This window comes from Peromyscus maniculatus, chromosome 9 (genome assembly GCF_049852395.1).
Source record: "Peromyscus maniculatus bairdii isolate BWxNUB_F1_BW_parent chromosome 9, HU_Pman_BW_mat_3.1, whole genome shotgun sequence".
Taxonomy (NCBI): Eukaryota; Metazoa; Chordata; class Mammalia; order Rodentia; family Cricetidae; genus Peromyscus; species Peromyscus maniculatus.
Window position 1 is genome coordinate 60,341,054 of NC_134860.1, and position 25,382 is coordinate 60,366,435.

At 44.2% G+C, this 25,382-nt stretch overlaps 1 protein-coding gene across 4 annotated transcripts in view; it reads left to right on the forward strand.

Annotated features, from left to right (window-relative positions):
• The first annotated feature begins 14,100 nt into the window (after positions 1–14,100).
• Positions 14,101–25,382, forward strand: part of Rnaseh2b (ribonuclease H2 subunit B) — a 57,930-nt gene continuing 46,648 nt past the window's right edge. For all 4 annotated transcript variants that reach the window (XM_016002772.3, XM_006984287.4, XM_016002770.3 and 1 more), the window contains exon 1: positions 14,101–14,231. In XM_016002772.3, coding sequence (XP_015858258.1) covers positions 14,171–14,231 — 61 coding nt within the window. In that variant the 5' untranslated portion in view covers positions 14,101–14,170. The remainder of the gene's footprint in view (positions 14,232–25,382) is intronic.

The window sequence follows — 25,382 nt, forward strand, 5'->3', positions numbered from 1 at the left end:
CTGGACAGTGAACTGTGTGAGGTGACACACTCCACCAAGACAGGCTTGAAATTTAAAGCCAATCATGGTTACACAGTGAGATGGTATCACTAGGGGGGTGGGGGGTGGAGGGGTACTGAAAGAAATGAAATAGTGTATCTGAGAAAGGTGTGATTCATAACAACAGAAGAGTGGATGAAGAGCCTATGAAAATCTTAATGATACCAAGGAAACTTTAGTAATAGGTTTTCTGCCCCCCATAAGAAGTTTCTCCACTAACTCAGTAAGCCAGATCAAGCCGAATTGAAAAAGTATAACAGGTACATTGAGCAAAGTAACTCCCAGGCGGGTTCTCTGGTCTCAGAGATCCAGCCCAGAGAAGTTATGCGGGACAGGAAAGTTTTATAGATTGTAGGCAAGGGGTGACAACACCTACACGGAAGCTGGGTCTGTGCCCAAGAAGGGCCAAAGCGGAGCCCTTAGGCGGGGACTTGAGTGGCTGGTGGCGACAGTGGCAGACATTACAATAGTCGCCAAGAATTCAAAATTGGGCTTTTGGAGCCTTTCCTTTGTTGGGAGACACTCTGAGCTGGGGGGGTTTGGAGAGAGAGGCAGGAATGGGACTTCCCTGACCGTTCAGGGGCGAGTCCAAGGCTCCAACCGAATACTGAGTGAGGGCCCTGGGGTCATTGACCTCTCTGTAAAAGGGCAGCGGCAAGGAGTGTTGAAACAGAACGGAATCTTGAAGGGTCGGGCTGAATCTGATCCAGCACTTGCTTGTAGAATCACTTTCACATTGGAGAACCACTTTCAGATCCTACCAGACCACTTGAATCCCAACTCTCCCTGGGTCTCTGGCTTGCTAGTGCTGGCGCCAAAGCTTTAGCGTGGTTGGAAATCAGTCAATGAAAGAAAACTCCCAGAGAGCATCAACACGAAATTTCCCTCTGCAAAGGAAACGATGCTCACAGGGGACAGTGACCTGAAATGGGGCAGGTGTCTTTAAAGCTCAACACTGCCAGGTGGGGTAACTTCTGGTTTTAACTGTATTCCAGTCTCTTTTCCGACTGTGATGTTCTGTAACCTGAATTTGACAGGGGAAGTGAGCAGCCTGCTTTGGAGGGCTTCCATTAAGTCCAAGCAACAGACTGTTAACTTTAAAATGCCTTACACACATAATTTATATTTGACATTCTAACCCCCTTTGGAGTAGAAATAGGAGGGTATTTCGTGTGAGTCAGATTCACAGTTAAAAGACAAAAGGTCAAAATGCACATGAGACACCTAATAACCCTGGAGACAAAGTTTCCTTTTCTTTATCAGGAAACCACTCTTAAGTACATAGAAATTCGGGAGTGGGGGGGGGGGCAGTGGCTCAGCCAAGCTCCCTGTTCACATGCAAAGTAAATGCTTTGCGAGAGGAAGGCTTTCTATAGAGTGCCCAAGTATTACCAAAGAAAGGAGCCAAGAGTAAGCTGGCATTAACATGAAAAAAGTGCCCTGGCAGGGGAAAATGAGGGAGCATTTCTGTAGTTCAAACTCACTCATTTTGAGAAATCAGTTCCATTTGCATTTAAATGGGCATATTAGAATACCACAAACCAAGGGAATATACTTTGTAAAATGTTGACCATACTTTATTTTAGTCTCTAGAGGTCTATCCAAATACATTAAAAAAAATATTTATTCTATGTGTATGAGTGTTTTAGGGTACATATATGTATCTGTACTGCATGCATGCCAGGTATCCTTGTAAACCAAAAGAGGGTGTTGAGTCCCCTGAAACTGGAGTTACAGATGTTATGAGCTGCCGTGCGGGTGCTGGGAACCAAGCTCAAAATCTTTTTCTTGAACTTTCATTCCTTTCTGATCCCAGCTGGTGAGTTCATGATCTGTTCATTTGCTGTGGTCACCAATACCTACATTTCTCGAGGAAGTAAGCTTGATTCACTTTCCTCTCTACCCAGCCCGGATGTGAGATCAGTAACATAAGCAATGACTGCCACCTGGAAATCTTTTATTGGTGCCTCCAAAGAACTAAACATTTCAGAAAGCCTGCTTCTATTTCTCATAATTTGGGAGCAGTTGACTTCCCTGAGACAAAATTGGCTTTGCTCAAGTCAAAGGTAGTCCCATCCATGTGTGGCGGGCATGCAATCTCAGATGACATCGGCAGAAGATAAAGGAAAACTTGTATTTCGTGTTTCTTTGCCCACTAAGAGGCACAGCATCCTCTGGCCACTGCTGTGAGCATGAAGAAAACTCCTTTTAGGATGGGAGGAAGGCTGTTCCACCTTTGAAGCTACTTGTGTGAATCTGTGTCCTAATGACTTACTTTGGAGTTGGAACTACTGAGTTAAGTGGTCTGATGAGCAATTTGTACTTCAGGGACCAAATTCTTCAAATCCACCAGTGCTCCATAGGCACCGGGCACAGGGAATCTAAGCATTATATGGGCTACTGTGTGTGCAGCCCCCCCACCCTTCTCCAGCGCTGGAACATATGATTGATCCAAGTGAGCTCAACTTGTAGAAATGATTTAATTCCCATAGGCTTGACTCCTTATCTTCAGGCAACTGAAGTTTCCCGATTCAGCTGCCACAGGGGGTCTAAATTACCCTTAGAATGCCAGGCTAGCCTCTAGCTTTGTATAAATAAAGGCCCTTTTATGGAAATTTGTTTTACATTTATCCAGCTTAATTCTTCTTTTAAATTGAATAATTCTTCTTTTAAATTGAAACCCGAGGACACAGCGGTCTAGAGACAGAGATAGGGCAGAGCTCTGAGTTGTGCTGGACCTGCTGCCTGGGCACGTGGAGACAGCACCCTGTGCTCCACCAAGTCCCTTCCCAGTGGCTCATGAGCCTGTTGCAAGCATTATGTTGGGTGCTTGTGGCAAAGCGCTGAAAGATGCCACAGCTAAGAAGGCTGGGTACCGGCATTTCTCCCTGCCGCTATTACTCTTGTAGTGAAGACACCCAAGAGGATCAAAGCCCAGCAAAGGATTTAAGAGCGAAAATCAAGGTCAGCATGGCTGTCTGGTAGGAGGAAGCCATCCTGTTATATTATCTCTAGCCCTCTTTTCTTAAGTACCCGAGTAGCTTTTTTAAGAACACTAGGTTAACCATCACATTTTGATGAATAAAATCTGGAAGGACAGGCTGATCTTTTATTATATTCCAGATCCTTATGAAATACCTGAACTTCCTTTTGGGGACTACTGCCAAACAAATCTATAAGAGGCTTTTCAGTATACCTCAAAGCATACATGGTTCCTTTTCCCTTCCTCCTTGAATCCAGACATCACTGGCTGAGTTTCAAAGAATTCTGAGACCACACATGACTAGTTAGTTCTTCTTCCTTTTTTTTTTTTTTTTTTTGAGACAGGGTTTCTCTGTGTAGCTTTGCGCCTTTCCTGGAGCTCACTTGGTAGCCCAGGCTGGCCTCGAACTCACAGAGATCCGCCTGGCTCTGCCTCCCGAGTGCTGGGATTAAAGGCGTGTGCCACCAACGCCCGGCACAAGTTAGTTCTTCTTTATCACCTCCCTGCTCACTCATACATCTGCACTGAAGTCAGCGCCTCCATGTGTCACGTTCTCTGCTATTCATAAACCTCCCTCCTTTGGGTTTCACTACAGATAGCCAACATCAGTAAGGCCCTCTCAACCCTCCAGTAACTGTTCAAATCCCCCCACCCTATAATCTCCTATAAATCCCTCCTCTTTTGAGACACACCCAGCGCTGTTCCTTGACTTCAACACAGGGTTCATGGCTGTGCTCATTGTACTTTTCTAGTTATTTTGTTTGTATAAGTCTTCTCACATAAAAGAATAAACATTGATTTCTTTTTTATATGCAGTCCACAGAGAGCACCTTATACACTACTGGCCTTGAAAGCTTGTGTGCAGATGCTTATCAACTGATGGAGATAAAGCACTGGAATAGAGATGATCCCTACATCCCAAGCCTTTCTGCTGGTCCTGCTACGGTACAAACTACTCTTTACAGTTGGACAGGCTCTTGAAGACAGAGCACTAGGCTTCCTTGGTCTCATCTACCCTGCCCTCTCTGCCTTGGTATGGATTCTGAGTACAGCAGCTCTTCATAGTTAGCAAGTACACAGGCAGAATCTCTGATTTCAAAGGACATATGACGTGGACGATCCTTTCCACTTCCAAGACTGACAGGACCGAAGCTACTTCCATTTATTCTTGTTCTCAAAATCCCCAAACAGTCTGGTGTCTTGCAGATACATGAAGCCATTCCTGATGTCTAATCTAAATGTTCCTGGCTATAGCTCAAGTCTGTTCCTTTATCTTGTTTCTCCATGAAAACCAGAACCAGGGTGTTCTCTGCTGAAAGCTGCTTCCACACCACACAACTGTTGTTAAAAATGCATTTACCAGCCTGTCAGTTTTTTTTTTTTTTTTTACAAGTTAAGGATATGGCTTGCTGTATTTTAAAGCTGGTCTTGGTTTTAAAATACATAGCCACCTATAATGTTGACTATGAGGAAGCCAGCACTCTAAATCTCCAAACAGACAGAAACTACTATGAAATTCCATGATATTTGTTTTTATTTTTATTTTTTAATTAAGACACCATAAATATAGATGACATTGCCTTTGTAATATAGTCTGTCATGCTCTTGAAGAATAGTGACTACTATTTGGAAGCTAGGTCATGCTGGTCAGTTAGGGAAATATATTATGCACACATCTCTATGTTACCAAATATATATCTCATATTATAGTTTTCTTTCTACTGATGTGACAAAATGCTGACCAAAACCAGATGAGGAAAGAAAGGGTTTATTTAGATTACACCTCCAAAGTTATGGTCCATTACTGAGAGAAAGTCAGGGCAGGAACTCAAGGCAGGATCCTGCATGCAGGAACTGAAGCTGAGGACATGGCTTTCTCCTCATGACTTCCTCAGCCCGCTTTCTATGAACCCAGGACTACCTGCCCAAGGATGGTACCACCCACAATGGGCTGGGCCCTCCCACAATCATTAATCAAGAAAATGATCTACAGACTTGCCCACAGGCCAATTTGATGGAGACAATTCTTTCATTGGTTCCCTCTTCCTAGATAACTCCGGCTTGTGTCCAGTTGACAAAAAAAAAACTAACTAGCATGTCCCATATATTACAATATACACCATTTTTGAGTGATCATATCCTTTGCCTAAATATCAGGTCAAGCACGTCCCTGTGGGAGAACTCACCCCGTAGGACAGGCAGGGCCTGGAGTTGTGAACCTCTTGCTTCATTCTCCCACAGAGTAGGGGTTATGGGCCTGTGCCACTATGCCAAACTTTACCAAATTCTTGGTAGTTTAACATTATTTGTACATCAAAGGTTGGATTTTATAAGCCAACATACATAATTTATAGTCGGTGATGGTTTTTCTGTTTGTATTTTACAGTAATCCTTTTTCTAGATATTCAGAAATTTAGGCATATATCCATCAAAAACAAACCTTGATTTAGCTCTGGTTAGATGCCAAGCCCTGCAATACAGACTAGACCCTGACTTGCATGTTCCCAAGTGTCCCTCTTTCCCTTCCTCCAAGATGCACACTTCAAAAACATCTTCTAGTCTGTGGTTAACTTTTAAATGTCCCATTTCAGCATTTTCAAAAGATGTGAAAGGCGTCAAATTCACTTGTCCTTTCTTCTGCAGTTTGCCCTTCAGTCTTGGTTTAGGTTTAAAAGCTCCCTGTATGATTTCCTCCTTTCTTGTAGATCCCACTGGGCATATCAGGTCCTCTGAGAAACCCCTCCCAACTAGTCACCATGTACTTGTCCAACTCTGCCCTTCATTTTGAGATGCTATCCACAACTTTTAAAATTCAGGGTAGTTTTAATTTAGCCTACAAAATACTAGGAGTTGTTCTGATATTTTCATACTTACGTGTCACGAGAGGAGGCTTAACATAATTTGAAAACTTACTCACTTCAAAATATCCCAAGGAGCCTATCAGCTCCGTAGAGGCAAGGCACTTGTGTGCTCTGTCCTGTTCATCTCCTCACCACCATTCCCAGCACCTGCACAGGTACCTGGCTCATAACCAGAACTAAACAAAGAGACCAAGAGGAGAACTGGAAGGGAGTGGGCCCTGGTCGAGAGGGGGTGGGGGGACATAGGAGGAGGCGATGGCTGAGGATGCCGTGCCGAGGGCTCACACTGTGCTTGATAGACTGTTGGGAGTCACAGGAGTGGTCAGAGCAAAGACACGGCTTGCTCCACTTGGCTTTAGCTGTGCTGTCCGGTCTCTGGCAGCTTCCAGACCCACTCGGATATCTGACTTGGAGCTAATTAAAGATAACCTAAAATCACAATTTGGTGTCCCATTCACATCATGAACACTTCAAGTGACCAGAAGCCACACGTGGCTAGTGGTTAGCTTCAAGAGATGCAGCACTTCAGCCACAACAGTGGGTTCAGTGGGTGGCCTGGAAGACGGGGGTCACTGTTACGTGGAAAGTAAGTGGGAGGTTCTGGTGTGTTCTGACATGTGAATTCACCTGATGATGAATCTAAAAACCTTTTTCGGTAGAAAAACTAAAACATACTTAAAACTATTTTGTAGCTAGAGTTTTCCTGCCTTGCCCACAGTCAGGACAAATCTTTGTCACCCGCCAGTCCCACAGCTGCTCAGACCCAACCAAGTAAACACAGAGACTTATATTGCTTTATAAACTGTATGGCCATGGCAGGCCTCTTGCTAACTGTTCTTATAGCTTAAATTAACCCAATTTTATAAATCTAAGCTTTGCCACGTAGCTCGTGGCTTACCGGGCATCTTCACATGCAGCTTGTCCTGGCGGCGGCTGGCTGTCTCTCCTTCTGCTTTTCTGTTCTTTTATTTCTCCTTTCTGTTAGTCCTGCCTATACTTCCTGCCTAGCCACGGCCAATCAGGTTTTATTTATTGACCAATCAGAACAATTTGACATACAGACCATCCCCCAGCACAGCCAAGTGCAGACCATCTCAGACACCTGCACTCAGGCCTGTGGTCCTATGCAGGTCTATGTGGACCTGCTGGGTAAAGCCACGAGAAACCCAAGAATGGGCTCCCACAGGACATACAGAACATCCCACAGCACTATAATTTATTGGAAAATGTTGAGTTTTTAAGGGGCAGTTTAACAGTCTAAAAAAACCAGTGTTCAGATGTATATTCACTTATGCAAATCACTTGTAAAATCTCTCAAAACATTAGAAATACAGTTCCAAAATGTGTACTTAAAAAAACAAATACACATAAAGATTGGTATAAGGATAATGAAGAAAAATCTGTTAGCAAACTTACCAACTGGGAACATATCTAAGCTTTTATGGAAACATCGAAACCATTAAATTAAAGTGAGATCTCTGCTGCCTGTCAGAAATCATGTACCCGGATTTCACATGTTTCACATTCCCTCTGGTCCCCCAGCCCCCCAACATTTTTACACCATGATAGCTGTTATGAAAGTGGAGAATCTTGTATGTACATTGGTCTTTGATTAGCGTCTTAATGGGGGGAGGGTCCTGTTTAAAGTCATCAGCTATAAAATGGTTTTCAGCCTAAGTATGCAGTAAGTTGATAGTGATGCTTCTTATGTTATCGAGGGTATAAAATAAAATGATCCTGCAGTCTATGTCACTGCTTGGAAACCAAAATCCCAACTCATTATTAACTTGTGTATCAAATCAGTCTGTTTTCTTAGTGTAGAATAAAGAAGAGAAACCTGAAGGATTGGGATAATGTCAGTAAATTGAATAATGGAGTGAACTGAACACAGGGCATTTAGGTACTGCTCTCTCTCTGTCTCTCTCTCTGTCTCTCTCTCTGTCTCTCTCTCTCTCTCTCTCTCTCTCTCTCTGTCTCTGTCTCTCTCTCTCTCTCTCTCTCTCTCTCTCTCTCTCTCTCTCTCTCTCTCTGTGTGTGTGTGTGTGTGTGTGTGTGTGTGTGTGTGTGTGTGTGTGTGTGTGTGGTGGAGGGAGTTCCTGCAGAGGCTAGAAGTGTGTGTTGGATCCCCAGGGCTAGAGTTGAGGCAGTTGTAACCTGCCTAATGGTGGATGCTGGGAACCAAACTCGAGTATTCTCCAAGAGCAGCAAGTGCTCTTAACTGCTGCAACTTCTCTCCAGCCTACTGTTACATTCTTTAAGAAAAACACATTTACATTGAACATTTTAATTGTGTATATAATTTAAAATTTAAAATGGCCTCAGTACAGCAACCAGTCTGCACTGCACACTCTTTTTCTAGGGCCCGTTCTTTATCTGGCTCTACAAAGTTGGGTGAGAGCTGCAGTTAACTCACAGCAGTCAGTAGCTGGACTTTTCTTTGGACTGCCAGCTCACAAAAAAATGACATGGAGACGTATTATTCATTATGAAAACTCGGCCTTAGCTTAGGCTTGTTCCTAACTAGCTCTTAGAACTTAAATGAACTTTTATTTTTGAATCTATGTTCTTTCATGTGGCTTGGTTATCTTTACTCTGTACTCCCATCCCGCTTCCTCTCTGGCTGGCTGGTGACTCCCCCTTTCCTCTACCCAGAGCTCTCTCTGTCCAGAAGTCCCACCTATACCCCTTGCCTAGCTATTGGCCATTTAGCTTTTTATTAAACCAATCACAGGGACACGTCTTCACACAGTGTAAAGGAATATTCCACAACACTTCTTTTCTGTCTAAATAAAAAAGGTTTTAACTGTAACATAGTAAAACTATATACAATAAGAATAAAAATTATATTTACAATGTCCAGTCCATTGGCATTTGGCAAATTTAGAGAAAATACTCTACTATCTAACCTATCTTAGTCCAAAATTTTATACCTAAACCATTTTTGTCATAAATTGTATTACCATCCTAAAAATATCTTTTTGAACCTTAAAACATTTTCTTAGATAAACAACTTAAGCTTTTATGGTTCTCAGCCTTATAAACTTTACATCTCTTATGTTTCTTTTTTGAATTTGGTAACAAGGAAAACTGTAAAACTATAGCTTTCTAGTCTTCGATCTTCATCAGAGACTCAAGAAGAATAAAATATTACTTGAGTAAACAGGAAGTACAGAGAAAGCAACTTCTAAAACTATAGAAATGACAAAGACATCTGACTGCCTGGACAGTCACCCCAAGGTTCCTCTGCAGTGTTGAGGCATCTGTCTTTGGCCTACAGGCCTAGAATATCTGACAGACTTTTCTGTGAAGCAGAAATGTTGAAGGACTGTCCTACCTTGTCTTGGTAAAGTTCAGCAATCACCTTTCTGCGTGTCCTGTTTATCCAGTTTGGACAGTATACTGTCAGCAGATAAGGTAAGGGCAATTTTTTGTCCAAATGACTAGCTTTTGCTACAAAAAAAAAAGCAAACTCCATATGGAGGTTCTTCCTGCCCAGCATACTTTTATAAAGTTGATTGGTGCTGCCAGGAGCAGGTGTGTCTCATTGTCATGAAAAGCCTTATGTTATTATAACACTTTAAGTGTCATATTCTGTGAATCTTTAAAGTGTTTGAAGATTACCTATCTATCTAAAAATATAATTCCATATGACCTTGGAAACATACCTAACAACTATAAGTTTGATTGTTATAGATTACTATTAACCTGTATTTCTTTATTATCCTAAATAGCTTTTGAGGACTAAAACCTTACACTACATTTTAAAATGAGTTGCATAGGTACAATACCTTAAACAAGAACTAGAAATATATAATACAATATAACAAAAATAATGTTAAATTTGTATCAGTTGCTATACAGGACACATATGCTATACAGGGCATATATGAAGCAGCTGCTGGCTAGAGAAAGTGGTAGAAATTGTATTTCTATTGTGTGTGGTTACTATTGTGGGGTCTACCAGAGAAGACCACTCTGATACTTAAACCATTCAAAAGTCTTTATTAGCCAACCAACAACTACTCTGGGTGTTCGGGATCTATAGCACTGAGCCTTTCTCAGGGTGAGCTTTTAAGAACAAAACTATAATCTGGCTTGACATGCCTCTTTAGTAAGAACAGTTAGTAAGAAGTAGAACTACAGAAGCCAAAAGGCAAGGTTAGTACATATAGAGACTTTACCAGACTATAGTGACTTGGACAGATTAGGTCTTTGTTTTCATTTTGGCAGGTGGTGCTCAGGGCTGAGTTTTACAGCCTGAATAGTAAATTCATCATGGAGGCAGTTGTGCTAAGGTCTGAGGGCCTACTAAAGTCTGGAGCCTGTTACAGTTACTATATGAATGTCATCTGTATGTTGGATCATAGAATACACATCTGATGTCAAAAACAATTTTTCAAAGAAACAACTTCACCTAGAGTGATATCATATAAACAGCAGGTGAACAGAGCTTTCACAAGAGTTCAGTGAGGACTAGCTAGACATCTACTTCCTCTTGTAGCTGTGTCTTAGCCTGTGTAAAATTTTGCAAACTTTTGAAATTAATGTTTTCTTTCTTTTATTCCCAAGCTTATGTCACTCTTTCCTTCTGCAAGTCCGTACTTAACAGGCTAAGCATGTTGAACATATATTTAACAGTAAGGTTTAGCATAATGCTCAACTCTCAAGCTTGCTCATGCGTTTTGGAATCTCCTGGATAGTTTAAAACAGAAACATGTACACAGGAGTTTCTGTCCACAGGTTCCATATTTTTCTTCTCTTTCTCTCTCTCTCTCTCTCTCTCTCTCTCTCTCTCTCTCTCTCTCTCTCTCTCTCTGTCTCTTCCTGTGTGTGTGTGTGTGTGTGTGTGTGTGTGTGTGTGTGTGTGTGTGTGTGTGTGGTGGATGAGCATGGGTATGTGTATGTATACATATTCACATGTGGGGTCCAAAGGTCAATCAAAGTCAGGAGTCTTTCTCACTCCTTCTCTACCAAAGCTTTTAAGACAGGGTCTCTTGATGAACCTGGAGCTCACCAGTTTGGCCTGATCCTCTGGGAGCAAGTCCCAGAGATCCTCCTGTCTTGGCTCCCCCCTCAGCACTGGGATTACCAATGCCAGCAGTGCACTCTGCTTTCCCATTTATTCTGGGGACCGGATTCAGATCCCCAAGCTTGCGTGGCAAGCACTTTACCAACGGATCCATCTCTTCAGCCTTCTCTTCTAGTTATTTTTTAGATAACTTAGTCAATCACTGCCCAAGTTCAGTGACTAATATTATGATCATAAATACAGGGGCAATCCTTTCACAATTTGAATATTATATTCTTTAAAAATCTTCCCAATTCCAAAACAACATATGTTTCACTTATAAAAAAAATTATTCACCTCTGATAGGATTGTTATAAGAAATAAGCCAGGCTTATTTGCTTTGGCTAGAAATTTGACAAGGACATTTTAAAAAACCATGCTTCGTGATTATACTTAGAGAAATTACAAGCATTTAAAGAATAACCCCATGGAGCTGGAGAGATGGATCAGCAGGTAAGAGCACTGACTGCTCTTCCAGAAGACCCAGATTCAATTCCCAGCACCCACATGGTGGCTCACAGTCATCTATGGTGGGATCTGATGCCCTCTTCTGATATAAAGGTATACATGCAGATAGAACACTCATATACATAAAATAAATAAATAAAACTTTAAAGAGAAAGAATAACCCTTATCTGGGAGATGGCACAGTGGATAAACTGTGTATCATATAAACACAAGGAACATAGTTCTGATTGCCAGAAAACTGGGCATTCACAGCAGCCACTGGTATAGCCAGAACTTTGAAGGCAAAGAAAGGGGCCCTCAGAGCAAGCTCCCTAGCTAGATTAGTTGGCGCCAGTGAGTCTTGGATTCAGTCAGACCTTACCAAGAAAATAAAGTGCAGAGCAACTGAGGAATACACCTAATGCCAACATTGGGTCTCTACACATGAACACATATATGTGCATGCACATTTGCACACACATGTACTCACACATGAAACACACACATGTACACACACACACACACACACACACACACCACAATCATGTGTTAAAAAATCCTCTTAACTAGTTGATTACATTAGAGGTATCTGATGACTCAGGGAAGAAGATTATGCTTTCAGGGATGTGGGTGTTTAGTCATCTGGTATAAATCACAGAACACTCAAACAGGACACTGACTGCTGTCCTGCAGAACTGTCACTATTGTCACTTATGGAGCAAAACACTGGCTAACACACTCGAATTCCTGGAAAATGTGCTCATCGTTTGCACATGTCCGTGCCACAGCACATCTGGAGGTCAGGGACCACTTTCAGGAGTCAGTTCACTCTCGTTCCATCATTTGGCTTCTGTTGTTGAACTCAGAAGAAACTCTAAGTAACTGATGTTATCAAGTGCCAACTAACAAACTTGCCCAGGAAATACTAAGCTCCACAAGTAGAATCTAGTTAAAGGAGCGCTGCCTCTGATATGACTGGGAGATAAGTAGTGCACTAACCGGGATTGTTAGAAACCATGGGAAAGTTCTGCAGCACAGCTGAAGTTGAGGATTGCTGAGAAAGTTTCTGCTAATGTTGGCTCATCAAGTTTATTTCCAATTAGGCTCCATTCCCATAACAAAAGGAGACAATCTAGGCTTGCCACCAGCCATAAGCCTAACCCATATCAAAGACCATGCCTCTGAGGGGAAGCTCAAGGGAAGAGCAAAATCACAACCATCTTTAAGTCCTGGTCTGCCATGAGGTTCTCTGTGCTCTTATCAGGAAAAGCATAGTTCTGCCAGGTGGGCAAGAACAACACTGTTGTACTTAAATAATTCTGGCAATGTCCTTGCTGTGTAAATCTCTCATCTGCCCAAGCAACAAGACTTGCAGTTACTGCTTAAACTGTTCAGTGTAACCTGGGGCCAGGACCTGAGAGAGATATAAAATGCATAAGCCTAAGGTGCATATAAGTTAGCAACATCTTCTATCCGAAGCTAGCTCCTCTTTGAGCATTAGCCAGAGACAGACACACAATATTATTAAATACCTTTTCCCTTATTAACTCTCTGTGTGCAGTGATTTCTCCCTAGCAAGGCATATTAATTCTTTAACACCTTTGCCTATCCAGCCACCTTGATGGTCCAATGGTGTCAAAATTCTTTATTCTAAGCCAGCACAGAAAGTAAAGCAGGTCCCACGGGGACCCCCTTTCCCTCCAGTGTCCTCTTCTGTCTTTTTATCCTGCCCTGTGACTCTTACCAAAGCTAGGGGAGACTAGTACACATGGTAGAGCTGTATTGGGTAAAGCAGCAGCAGTTCTCAGGTGGCCAACTGCTCACGTTTTAGCGTTGCACAGATGGCACGCTGACTTTGCTTTTATCTGACCAAATCATGCAATGTTCCTGCTTGGTCTTATTTTTCTCATGGTCTTAGATTAGTCTGGTTAGAGGTGGGTATTTTTAAGTAGTTTATTTTTAAGTAGTTTATGTCTGATGGGAGAATGTCAGCATTTGTCTTGAGATCCAGACCAACTTGTGGTGTCACCAGCTGTTTGTTCTATGTTCTTTCTCAAAAGCTTCAGCCATATCTGTAACTCAGGTGTCCACGTTTGTGTTGCCTGTATCCGACAGCTCTTTCTAAAATAAATAAATAAAATACAAAATGATATTAGATTGGATAAGAAAGAACATAAAGGGCATATTCTGCCCAGAAAGAAGAGTTCAGAACAAGCTACTGTCCCTGCTAGGTAGCTGGCCCTTTGAGAGATGAATCCTCTTTTCATCTCCGGAGTCAGGGCTGAATTGCTTTTTCTATTGTCATTCCCGCACTTGGGAGATTCCCTGACCCAGAGTTCAATGCTAGCCAGGGTTACACAGTTTCAAGGCCAGTCTCGGCCATATGGTGAGACTCAGTGTCAAATCCAAACCAAACCAAAACTAAGTCTTGTAACTAACATAAAAGTTTGTCCTGAATAACAAATTCATGTGTTGGACTCCACGCTATACGCGTATTTTGGATTTTTATTAAAGAATTATCTTAATCATCAAATTGTCCCAAATCCAATTGGAAGACTGCTCGCAAGCATTAGGAACCTCAATGTGTGAAATACACATTACAAGCAACCCTTCAGGCAAAGGGTGTGAGAGCCGCCCGGCTCCGAACCTCCTGTGACACCAGCACCCGCGCAGAATTCAAAGAGGAAGCCGAGCGGGCGGGCCCGGAAACAGAGGCACGCTGGCGGCCCGGCGCTGGTGGGGTCCTCGGAGCCACTTCCGGCGGCGTGAGACATGGCCGCGGGCCGAGACCGCGGGGACTTGGCTGCTCGGCAGCTCGTGTTCCTACTTCCAGGTAAACGCGGGCGGCGCGTGGGCCGGGAGCGCTCAGGGTGGCGGCGGCGCGAGGCTTTTGCCCGGGTCGGCACCCGTCCGCGAGGCCCTGGCGAGCGCGGACCCGGATTCGGTGCCCTACGCTTTGCAGCGCATCCTTGGTCACGTGTCACTCCGCGCGGGAGCTTCAAACCCGGAAGTGTGGGGAGAGACCATGCGGGTCCCCTGGAGTGTTTTTTTTTTCAGTATAACCACCCGGCCCGCGGAGGGCGGCGGTGGTTCCGGGACTCCGCTGCCTCCGGGAGTTACTGGATGTTTACAGCTCAACGTCTAGAATCTTGCTGGATCCCAAACCAGAGACCCGGTTGTCCCATGCTTAGCGGCTGTGCGGCTCTGGACAGGCCTCGGTGGCCAGGCTTTAGGGAAGTTGCGTGGGGTTAAAGCAATTCCGGTTCACAATGACAGTCAAAATCCCAGAACCGGGCGGGCCCTTCGGTATCCCTCTAGATGGTGATCAGCCATCAGGACATGTCGGGCCCTGGGACAGTGGACAGTCGGTGCTACATGAGGAGGGACCTATTAAAAGTCACATGAGATAAATAGGGACTAGGGAATGCAAACTAGAAACAGTCTGCCATTTTATAGGCGTTACATTTGATGTGACATCGTGGGAGAAGAGGAAAACTCCGTAGCCACTTTAATTTTGAGTTTTAGCTCAGCAAACGCAGAGCATCTTTACAGCAAACATACTTCACCAAGGTACAGATTCCCAGTGATACAGACTTTTACCTCTTGGCATAACAACCAGACACATACATCTTTTGCATATATAGCGTCTCTCCTTTGTAAGGGGTTAAACAGTCAAGTGTATGGATTTTGAGTATGCAGCTCACCCAACTGAACACAGTATGCTGCAGATCAAATTAAGTGACTTTCCAGCTAGAGGCTCATAGCCTCTTCTAGAAGAACCCAGGTGTCCTGTCATCAAATTAGTTGTGCCTGTTGGGACCCCTGTGCCCTTTGTCTTCCTTCCCTGTGTATCATTTCGGCCAGATCCATCCATGTTGTATGTACCATGGGTTTTGTTGGCTGTGTTTTGTTTTTTGTTTTTGTTGTTGTTTTGTAACTGTTTCTTCTAGTTCGTTGTATGCATATCAATACTGCCCTACTGAGGATGGATATTAGGTGTTTCTGGTTTGCAACTATTAGGAGTTCCACCTCTGAGAATATTCTTTTGAGGCTGTTGGTGGACACCGACACTCATATATTTAGAGTGTCTCTACCCTGGAGTGGTAGCTGTTCTTAGGTGCTTGTTTGTGGGTTTAGTTTTAGTACTGCAAAATGGTTTTCTGAAGTGGTTGTTACTGATGCATACTGACTCCAGCTGCCCATGAAGAGTTCCAGTTAAGCTGTACCCTCCTTTCAAGTGTTTGGATGATAAAGCAGCTGGTGAGAATTCATGGTTTTGGTGGTCCATCAGAGGGCTAGCTGGATACTTTATTTTAATTGGGGAGGGGGAATCCTCTTTCACACTTCTGTAACACAGTATAATTCGATCTTCAGAGTAGAGGCCTCTTTCTTTTGCAGTCAAGTATGTTGATACTATGTAGATACACACAGTAGCTGGTCATAATTTGAGTCTTTTGTTTTGGTGGCTGTTTCATTCTTAAAGTGTGTCATAGTCACATCAAACACAAAAGTATTGAATGTATCCCTCAACACGATAGGTGTACTAGATCTCTAGGGGTGGTGGTGAGAAGCATTACAGCCTGGTTTCTGTTGAAAGCTGATGTGTCTTCTTACCTTTTCACTCTTTAGGCTGATAGTACAGTGTGGTCAGTGTTAGGGGTTGGGGTTTTGAAACTTCAAAACCGCTGCTAGTCCTCTGCTCGGTCCAGATGGCCTTTAGCGCCACCTGCAGGCTCTAAGGGTGCAAATACGTTTGCTAGCTGCCATGGTGACTGCCCTCAAATGGAAGGGCATTTGCCTCCTGGGAATGAGACTCCATCTGTGAGTGTAGGTCCTGGGCTGAGACCCAAGAATGTGCTCGTCTAGTAAATTCCCAAGCACTGCTGCTGGTCTGGCTGGTCCGGGGACACCCCCTGGAACTACTACAGGGAGGAATGGGCTTGGGGAGCTAGAGTGTGGGTGCCCATGCCTGAGACTTCACTCTGTGATGGACTAGATTGTCCATAGTCAAGAAGTGCATGGCAGAATCCAGGACGAGGACCATCTTCACACTTTGTTGTGTCTTGCAGCAAATGAAGAGTCATCCCAAGTAGCTATGGATTCAAGAGCAAGAGACTGTGTACCCTTGGCTAAGTGCTACAATGAAGTTGGGCCCTTCATAAAGAAAATCAGTATCATATCAAAGTTGGCAAGGGTATTTGGCAGAAGTGGGCTGTGCTGTTTGAGAACTCACTGTTCTGAAAGTGAGCAGAAGGTTGTGTACATTCAGGGCACAGCACCTAATCTTGTCATGATACTCTCCCAACATTTAATTTACATTCAAGTTGCCTGGAATAGTCATGAAGACTATATTTAAAAAGTTGGTTGCAGATCATTTTTCCTCTAACTCACAGTCTTGTTTTGTGAAGTTGAAAGTCCTAGATAAATGAGAGTTGGACCTCGGAGGGCGGATCCGTTTTCGCAGGCAGATGGGGTGTTGCAGCAAGATAGATGCCTCCTTGCATCTGGGATGAGCGCAGTGCTTTTCTCATGTAGCCTAGGAACACTCCAGGGATGGCTGTGCAGTTGTTCTGAGGCCATCAACATCTCTGTTTTTGGAATACGTTAGAAGTGTCCATCCCTCTTTGCTGCCCCCTCCCCCAAGAAGGTAAAATAGGAGTCATATTTTTTAATACTTGTTTTCTTTAGTCGAGCTTTTTGTACACTTGCCAGTTCTACTGAGCTGGGTCAGGTGTGACAGTCAAGTCAGGACCACATCATGACTGTAGAGAGGGCAGGAGACTGCCTGTGGCTGTTAGGGAAGACGGTTAACAGGACTCGCTTCCCAGAAAGTGTCTCCACACACTGGGAAACCCTAGTGTTCTATGACAATAAAAGGAGAGTGGAAATAATGTAGGACTCGTATATGTGGGTCCACATAGAGTAAAAATGCCCTTCATCAGCCCCCTGAGTGAGGAGTCTCCAGATCAAACTGGGCTTCAACACAAATCTTCAGTTCTGGACACAGTTATCATCGATGCCGTGCCCTTTTATTTTACAGAAGTTCATGTTAAGAGGGGCTCCATAGCTCTCAAAGCAAATGTCTTTGTACCTCATTTCTGCAGGTAGCTCAGGTGATGGCCAGTTCTTCTGGAGGCTAGAGGACAGGTGGCTTTTAGGGAATCCTGCCATCCTGGACATTCATGCACAGTAGCTTTTTACCTGGAGTGTCTTGATGACCACACATGGTCTCTAAGTACAAAACAAGAATGTAAACTATTGTAGGAATTCACATTTTACAACTATGTTCTCATTAAAAGATTTTTTAGCTGGGTGGCGCATGCCTTTAATCCCAGCACTCGGGAGGCAGAGCCAGGGGGATCTCTATGAGTTCGAAGCCAGCCTGGTCTACAGACCAAGATCCAGGACAGGCACCAAAACTACATGGAAAAACCCTGTCTCGAACCTCACCACCACCAAAAAAAAAAAAAAAAAAAAAAAGATTTATTAAAAATCAGATAAAATGCCGGGCGGTGGTGGTGCACACCTTTAATCCCAGCACTCGGGAGGCAGAGCCAGGAGGATCTCTGTGAGTTCGAGGCCAGACTGGGCTACCAAGTGAGTTCCAGGAAAGGCGCAAAGCTACACAGAGAAACCCTGTCTCGGAAAACCAAAAAAAAAAAAAAAAAAAAAATCAGATAAATGATGGAGGGACTTTATATCAACATTATTTCTGATTAATGGCCTTGTAAAAAACAAAGAAACATATCTTTATTGGGGTTGGGGGAAAAATGATATATAAGGTAAAAGAAGGGTTACTTTAGACTTTGTCAGTGATGATCCTAGGAAACAAGCGACCTTTTCCTCTTACCTAAGGGTTGGCACATGGTTAACCTCAGGAGAAAAGTGGAAGTGGCCTTCCTCCCTTTGTGTGCATACATGTTTGTGTTTAGAAACAAGCCTTGTGGGTTGAAAGCCGCCCTTCCCTTGGCAGGTGGTAGAGAGCCTGGCCAATCCAAGTGTGGCCTTGAGACAGCCTCTGAATAATTCAGCGAGGCTTCTTGGATGATGGCTCACCATTCCCTGCAGGCAGTTTCTGGGTTGTCCAGCATGGAGTGCGTTTAACATTTTCCACACGAATCTGGCGTTGTCTTTATAGAGCATTTCTTGGTGGGGCCCCGCTGACCTTTCTCAGATGGCTGCTGGATCTGCTCCGGGCTGTTGAGCACGTTCTGAAGTGATGGATGGAATCGATCAGTTGCCAGTTGGTAATCTGTTGGTGTAATCTTGTCGTCTTAGTGATGGTTCCAAAAGATGTGGAACAAGTAACAACTTACAGATTCTACAGCTTTATCCCCCAGGGCAAAATAAAAAAAAAATCACAGAAGAAAGTGAACTTTAAAATTTGAATAGCATCCTAGGAACGACAAAGGTTTGCCACACCATAGAGCTTTACCTGGGATGTTAGGAAACAGCTCAGTCAGTGCTGAAGCCAGGCTGTAATGGAAGACACGTGGAAGCTAGGTTCACATGCTTTATCAATTCTGTGTCCTTGGACAAATTGCTGCCTCCTGCAGGCTGCTCTCTGTTCCTCGTTTCAACAGTGGCAGAGCAGAGCCCGGCTTGTGGGCTAGTTAGTGGTGGGCTAGTGTAAATGTCCACGCTCTGTCCACCTTTAGCAGGACTGGGAACAGAGTGGGCTTTTGATAAATAATCACCCTAAAGAAATCTCATTTCATTTCTTCCTGGAGTGCCTTCCCCAACACTGTCTTTGCTCTTGTGCCAGATTCTACTCTGGCTTCAAGGCTCAACTTTGTTTCCCACAAAGCCAAGTTATTTGCTCCAGCCCAACGTTTCTTTGAGCGTTGGTGGCTTTTTATCTGCCTGCAATCCTGTCTCCACCCAGCTTCAAGGCCTGCACCTCTACACGGAAGCCTTTCGCACTGGGCCCTTCCTATCAGTGGAACCTCTTCTGCCAGTGACACACGTAACTATCATTTTTTATAGATAAGCATGTGTTAAACTCCTATACAAGTTAGGAGCTGAGGGGATCCAGGCGTGTTCTCCCTCAGTAGCCATTAGCTTGTCAGCAGTGATGCTGGCTGCGGCTTCAGAGGGTACCTCTGAGAGGCAGAAGCATGTCACCTTGAACTTCTTTGTGACTCCATTGGTTACCTTGTGCTGAAGTCGAAAGGGAAAGGACCCGTGAAGAAGTCACGGCTCCACGGCGTCCAGCCCTTTCCCTGCCCTGACGCGGTTGGTTGGTGCTTGAGGTCGCTCCTGCTAGAGCAGACTCTCATGAAGACCTAGGTTTGCAGAGAGTCTGTGGGATTGCCCACTTAATTGTTTTTATTTTAGTTTTTGGTGGGGATGTCGTTGAGACAAGGTCTCACATGGTAGCCCCGGCTGGCCTGGAGCTCGTGGCAATTCTTCTGCCTTACCTACCCGAGTGTTCCATCATGCCTGGCTACTTCATTGTCTTCAAACTTGAGTTTGTTGGGGAGTTTTTGTTCTTCAATCTCAGCTTTTTATCCATTACCTTTCAGTTATAATTTTTTTCACTGTTTTAAGAAATAACTTAAAAATAAGAATAACAGTACATACCCAGTATAGACATTTTAGCATTACAAAGCAAAATAAGACAAAAATCCATTGCCCATAATTCTTCCATTCAGAAATGACTTTGGAGATAACTTTCCAATCCTTTCTTGTTTGTATCACAAAGTGAATTCCACTGTTTTCTTCTTTATCCCATTTGTTTTTATATCATATTTTACACTTGCTCTTTATTCACAGTTACATTAAAACTCAGAACTGCTGGGATCGTGGGAAAGGAGCTGGATGCTCACTGTGCACACAACCGGGAACAGCAGCCCTGTTGCTTTACTAAAGAGCTGGGAGCTAGCTGGGAGCGCTTTTCTCTTCGTTTTGATAGGACAGTTTGCTGAACAAAGCTGTCAAGGACGTTTAGAGCATATACTTTGGTGATAAGGAGGCATTTGAGTTATAACAAACAAGGGGTGCTTCACACAGAAGACGGTACATAGTTGGGGTGGGTTATCTTTAAACTGGATAGGTTGAAACAACAAATCTCTGCAAGAAAGGTGAAAGTTCACAGAACTGCGATGGGCTGGATGAGCAGCCTGGGATGTTTTGAGAGCCATCAAAACATGTTGGATTTTTCAGGTCCACCCCCTGCTCCCTTCCCTCCGTGCTCCTGGCATGAACAGGATTCTAGTTTGAATGGTCCAAGCCCTTCTTGTGTGAAAACTTCTGCTTTCCACTGTGGCTGAGAGCCTCTGGGGTTGAGTTGCAGAGCTTGATGTGAGCCTCTCTGGGGACTCCTGGGCAGCTTCATATTTTCCTAGGTGGGGCCAGCTGTGTGTTGTGCAGGGCTGCTGAGAGGAGCACTTGAGGACAAGCGGCCCCAGAGTGTTGTAGCAACAGGTAGCCTTGGGTTTCTGCCTCTCTGAGCATCAATAACTTCCTCGTAAACCAACTCCATCCCCAGTCAGAAACAGCCCGCTTCAAGGGAATGCCATCACTTTGTAAGACAGTCTCTGGCCACCCCCAAAGGGTCCCTGTGATCCAGCCTCCCAACACCCATAGCAGCAGCTAGAGCAGGAGAGCTTAAGGGTGTGGGGGCTCTCCTGGAAGGAAGGCTGCTGTACAGATAGCACCAGGAGCAGCCACCTCAACTGGACCTGGCCTGCCCAAGGTCCGGTAGGGGGAGTCTCCTTGGTTTACGCAAGAATGCCAGAGGTTATTTGTATGGAGAATGGGATCGTGGCAGCGAGTTAGAGTTGTCCCTCAGGGTGGGTGGGAGAGTGTTGGTTCCAGAAGCCTGTAGATGCCAGACTCCAGAAATACTCAAGCCCTTTGTGCATCTGCATAACTTATATAACCCACCCAATGACTCTATATCATCTCTTGGTTATTTGTAATACACAATGAAGTATAAAGGATATGCAGCTTCATTTGATGTTGTACTGCTCAGGTGACAAGGACATGAACCCACACATTCAGTACAGTTGCAGGTTTTTCTGAACCTGAATATTTTTCAATCTGTGTGTGGATGTGAAGAGCTGGTTTTATTCACCTTCATCTTCTCAAGGATTACATCCTTTTTAGAAAACCTCCTGTCTTTGGGTCTTCTAGCCCTTGTACCTGACAGCACACCCTTACATATGTTACTGTACTTGATCTTCACATGACCTTGGGCAGCAGTTAAAATGAGGCCTTTTCACTGCTGCCTTGACTCAAACATCAGACCATCTGTCCAACAAATAGTAGGGTTTGGTGGCACAGACCGTCACCTCCCTCCAGCTCCTCTCCGGGACCTGTGCTTTGCCCCAAGGCCACCCTTCTGCCTGCATGGTGGCATTACAGCATCACAAAAAAAGCCAGGAGCCCAGGTGTGGCTAGGGTTCCCTCTGCTCTGTTTGGTGACCAGAGCACATCTCTACTGGAGCCAGCTCCACTTGGTATCAGGTACCTTAGTCAGATCTGCTCCATGTTCCCCTCCAGAACTGACCTGTTAGCTCAAGCCCCTACTTTATATGCTGCTGGTCTTTATGGCTCCAAGCCAACTGTGGACCTGTGTTGTTGTTGTTGTTGTTGTTGTTGTTTTTTCCCAACCAACTTTCTCTCCCCTGACAGACCATTCCTAGAAACATGGCTGTTGGTAGGGACAGTCCTGAAGAATGACAGCCTTTGTTTGACATGATCTTGGTGGAGAGTAGTTTTATTTTTGTCTCCAAAGCCTCACAGGAAAGTTATATTCAAAGAAACTCATGGGAAGCATTTGCCTGGTGTGTACTTTTTTTTTTTTTCTTTGACTAGCCTGTGAAGAAACAGAGCCTCAAAACCAGAAACATGAACTCCAGATCTTGCTGATGGTGGTGCTGACATCTTGGGAAGGGCAGGCATATAGTTATTTTTGAAGTTAGCATCTTGAAAGCTGCAAGGAACTTGAACACCATGCTGGTTTGTCTTGACATCTGATTTGATACCTGCCATGTGCCCGTCAGGCATCTCAGATAACTTAGCGTTTCCATAGATGAGAATATCATTCCTAATAGATCAGTTTTCATACCATCAATGAAACTTGACTTTATATGGTTTTAGATGTTTCTTACATCACATAATAAATTTCTGTCATCTTTCTAGTATTATTTGGTCTTGTCTCATTTCTTTCTGACTTTCCTGGATCCCCCTTCCTCCTCATCTGCTGCTCCCTGGATTATTCTACTGGCTGGCTTGGCAAGCTTATTAGGTGTCCCTTCTGCAAGAGTGTGGGATGACAAGACAAGAGAGGGACAGACAACTTGACACTTACATCATCGGAGAAATGAGCTACAGTTTGTGGGTTTCTAATTTTTCGATTATGGAGAGGACTTAAGTCGCGGTTTAATATGTTGCCCTGCAGTAGTACTTTCCTGAATTACATCATGACCCACATTTGACTCTCATCCCAGAAGTAAAACTGAGTTGGATGCCTCCTTCACAGAAACGCTGTGGGGTGACATTATGTAACTTATGCTGAGGACCACATGGTCCCTGATAGGACCATAAACGACCAACACATACTACCATTATTATTATTTTTGTATTTTACATTCCTTGGGGAAAGTTGTCTTCCTGTCGGTGGTGTGTGTTCTTTAACTTCAAGGGCCAGAGCAAAGTGCTGGGGACTCAGACATAAGGAAGTAGAGTGGCAGACGATGACATCAGGAGTCTCTTCCAGCATCCAAAATGGCCAGCACAAGTCTGTTCTGCCTGATCTTGTTGGGAGGTGTTTCATATGAAGAGATTTTCTATAAAAGTGAAGTTATACTTCCGAAGTATCAAAACTTGCTTTTGCCTTTTCTTACTGAGCTTTTTCGAAAGGTGAAGAATGCACATTGGATTTACTGAGAATGCTTGGTGTGCAAGAAACTCCACCAACTACTCTACACTATTTTCCATTTTACATGGATCAGTAAGACAACTGGCTCTAACTTAACCTTTTCTGGAAAGGCTCCTTGCTAGGCCTTTTAACTCTCTGGAAGTTGTGACTCTTAATTATATTTTTATTTTTTTATTCTCTTTGCCTCCCTGACTTCATCATGAGGTGATGGAAGTAGACTAACTCTAAACTGAGGAATTAGTTTGTGCTCTGGGCTCTTCCATGTGTGTCAGCCTGAAAACTGCCTCTAAATGAACTGTTGTGCCCATTTTATAGTTGAACAACTGAGGCACAGGCAGGTTCACTGTCTCACCCAAGGTCACACTGCTTGATAATGAGAGGGCCTGGGATTGGCAGTGGACCCTGATGAGTCCAAGTCCCATGGACCTATGATGACATCATTGGAAAAGTAGTTGGGACTGTCCGCAGCTCCTTTTCTCATCATTTCCTACTACACTAAAAGTGGGTCCTTTAGGGTGAACATGAACTTTTATTTCTCAATTTATGTTTTTCACCTCTTCTGGACACAAGTAAAGAGAAGTTTAAGGGAAAACAGGAGCTTCCAAGTCCGATAGGCAAAGAACCAGCCCCCTGAAGATCCAGGGTTTTCCAAATTTAAACCGAAACTCTTGAAGTGCGGTAGAGCCTTTAGTCTACAGGCAGGAGTAACTACCTATGGAACACTACGTGAGACTGAGGGACATGAAGTCATTACAGCAGTACTGTTCTTTCTCGTGCCTGGTCTTCAGGTGCGGAGAGCCAGCCTCCTGGAAGCCATGCAGACACCAGGGGAGACAGCAGAAGCCTTTTCAGGCTCTTCCAGCTGAGTCTTCTTAGAAAGCTGCAATTGTTGCCACCCCACCCCCCACTCCCCAGTCAGCAGTCTCCACAAAGGGTCAGACCAGACTTGCTTTGAAGCCAAAAAAGAAAAAAAACCCTGCTCAGAGAGCTTTGTCCCCAGTTGACCTGTCTCGTAGCTTCCTGGGAAATCCCCCTTTCAGGGCACTGTTACCTGACATGACTTGGTGCTCAGAGCTTGTTCTCTGGGAAAAGTCCTATTCCTGAGGGTATTTGTCTGAGAGGACTCTACCAGTCTGGCAAACAGTAACCTGACCCAAACCTTAAAGGGAACATGTAGAGAACCAGGTGTCCATATGGGACTTTGGAGAACTCTGATTTATTCATAGGGAATGAGAAGGCTCCACACCTACTGAAGACTATGTGCAGACTTAGGGAAAGCCTGGGAGTGCCTCAGTGTCTCATCTCTGACTGACTAATGCCCTGGGAAAGCAATGACTAGAGGTGAGGGCAGTGGTTTGAATGTCTGAGTGTGGAAGGCTTGTCCCTACATACACAGAGGCCCTTAGCAAAGACTTACTGGACCTGAGTGCTAATCACTAAGGTGACTGAACTACTATACTACTAAGGTGGCTGGCTACAGAGAATAGACTCACAGTTAGTCCAGAAAAGTCGCCAAGTGACTGAAAACCAGCGACAATTCCTAGGAGTTAGGGAGGGCAAGCAATTTCAGAATTGCCACATTTATTCTGTTTTATCTAACTTCTGATGTTCACTTATTTAAATGTACCAGATGTGCACTAACAGGAAGTATGGCCGGAATGTGAGGAGAGTCATTGATGAGACTGCCCGAGAGGAGGCTGAGGTGTTGAGTTTATTCTACAAAGGCTTTAGTCAGAACTCAGGAATTTATTCTAAGATCTAAAGCAAACTGTCTGAAGGATGGCATAACTGAAACCTCACCGAGTGGAACAGAACGTTAAAGAACACACAGACATCACTTTTTTTTTTTTTAAATTTTACAATACCATTCAGTTCTACATATCAGCCACGGGTTCCCCTATTCTCCCCCCTCTCACCCCCTCCCTTTACCCCGAGCCTACCCCCCATTCCCACCTCCTACAGGGCAAATCCTCCCCCGAGGACTGCAATCAACCTGGTAGACTCAGTCCAGGCAGGTCCAGTCCCTTCCTCCCAGACTGAGCCAAGTGTCCCTGCATAAGCTCCAGGTTTCAAACAGCCAACTCATGCAATGAGCAC